The sequence below is a fragment of the Merops nubicus genome, unplaced genomic scaffold (assembly GCF_000691845.1).
Source record: "Merops nubicus isolate BGI_N331 unplaced genomic scaffold, ASM69184v1 scaffold29545, whole genome shotgun sequence".
NCBI lineage: Eukaryota > Metazoa > Chordata > Aves > Coraciiformes > Meropidae > Merops > Merops nubicus.
The window spans coordinates 778-1,436 of NW_008612078.1; the positions used below are offsets into that span (position 1 = coordinate 778).

Here is a 659-nt window from a genome sequence, read left to right on the forward strand (position 1 = left end):
CAGGGGTCCATGGAAGGGCCAGGGGTGCAGGAGAGCACCCCAGGGCACAAGGCTTCCCAGGAGAGCCAGGATGGGTGCCCAGGGGAGTCATGGCCCTTGGAGACCAGGGTCCTTTCTCTTTCCCAGGTCTTTCCCTGGTCCCTCTGGGTGCTGGAGCTGCCCCCAGCCCAGTTTCACCACCTCCACAACCTCCACTTTGCTGGAGCTCCCCAAGGCTGGCTGTGCCCCATCCTGAGCTGCTGGGGCTCTGCCACCCACCCCGGGCATCACCCCTGTGCCCTGCACACCCCCGTGGCACATCCCCTGGTGGTACCTCTTGGCTCTGGTCCTCATCCCAGAGGAAGATCTGCTGATTTTTGGCCATGGTGGTTGTCCTGTAGAAATCCACCAGCTCGTTGAGGGAGTTGAACTTTTCCTCCCAGAGGAAATATTTCCCATTCCTCTCCCTGAGCACCTTGAAGTGCTGGACGTGCTGCCCATAGCTGCAGAAGAAGGATGGGTGGATGGGTGGATGGATGGATGGGTGGATGGGTGGGTGGGTGGATGGATGTGTGGATGGATGGATGGATGGGTGGATGGATGGGTGGGTGGATGGATGGATGGGTGAATGGATGGATGGATGAGTGGATGGATGGATGGATGGATGGGTGGGTGGATGG

The 659-nt window shown here is 59.8% G+C and overlaps 1 protein-coding gene across 1 annotated transcript in view; it reads right to left on the reverse strand.

Annotated features, from left to right (window-relative positions):
- The window catches only part of LOC103774062 (GRB2-related adapter protein-like), a gene marked incomplete at both ends in the record, with an annotated part of 2,925 nt that overhangs the window by 368 nt on the left and 1,898 nt on the right, over positions 1 to 659 (reverse strand). The window contains one exon of the mRNA XM_008941443.1: positions 314 to 482. Coding sequence (XP_008939691.1) covers positions 314 to 482 — 169 coding nt within the window. The remainder of the gene's footprint in view (positions 1 to 313; positions 483 to 659) is intronic.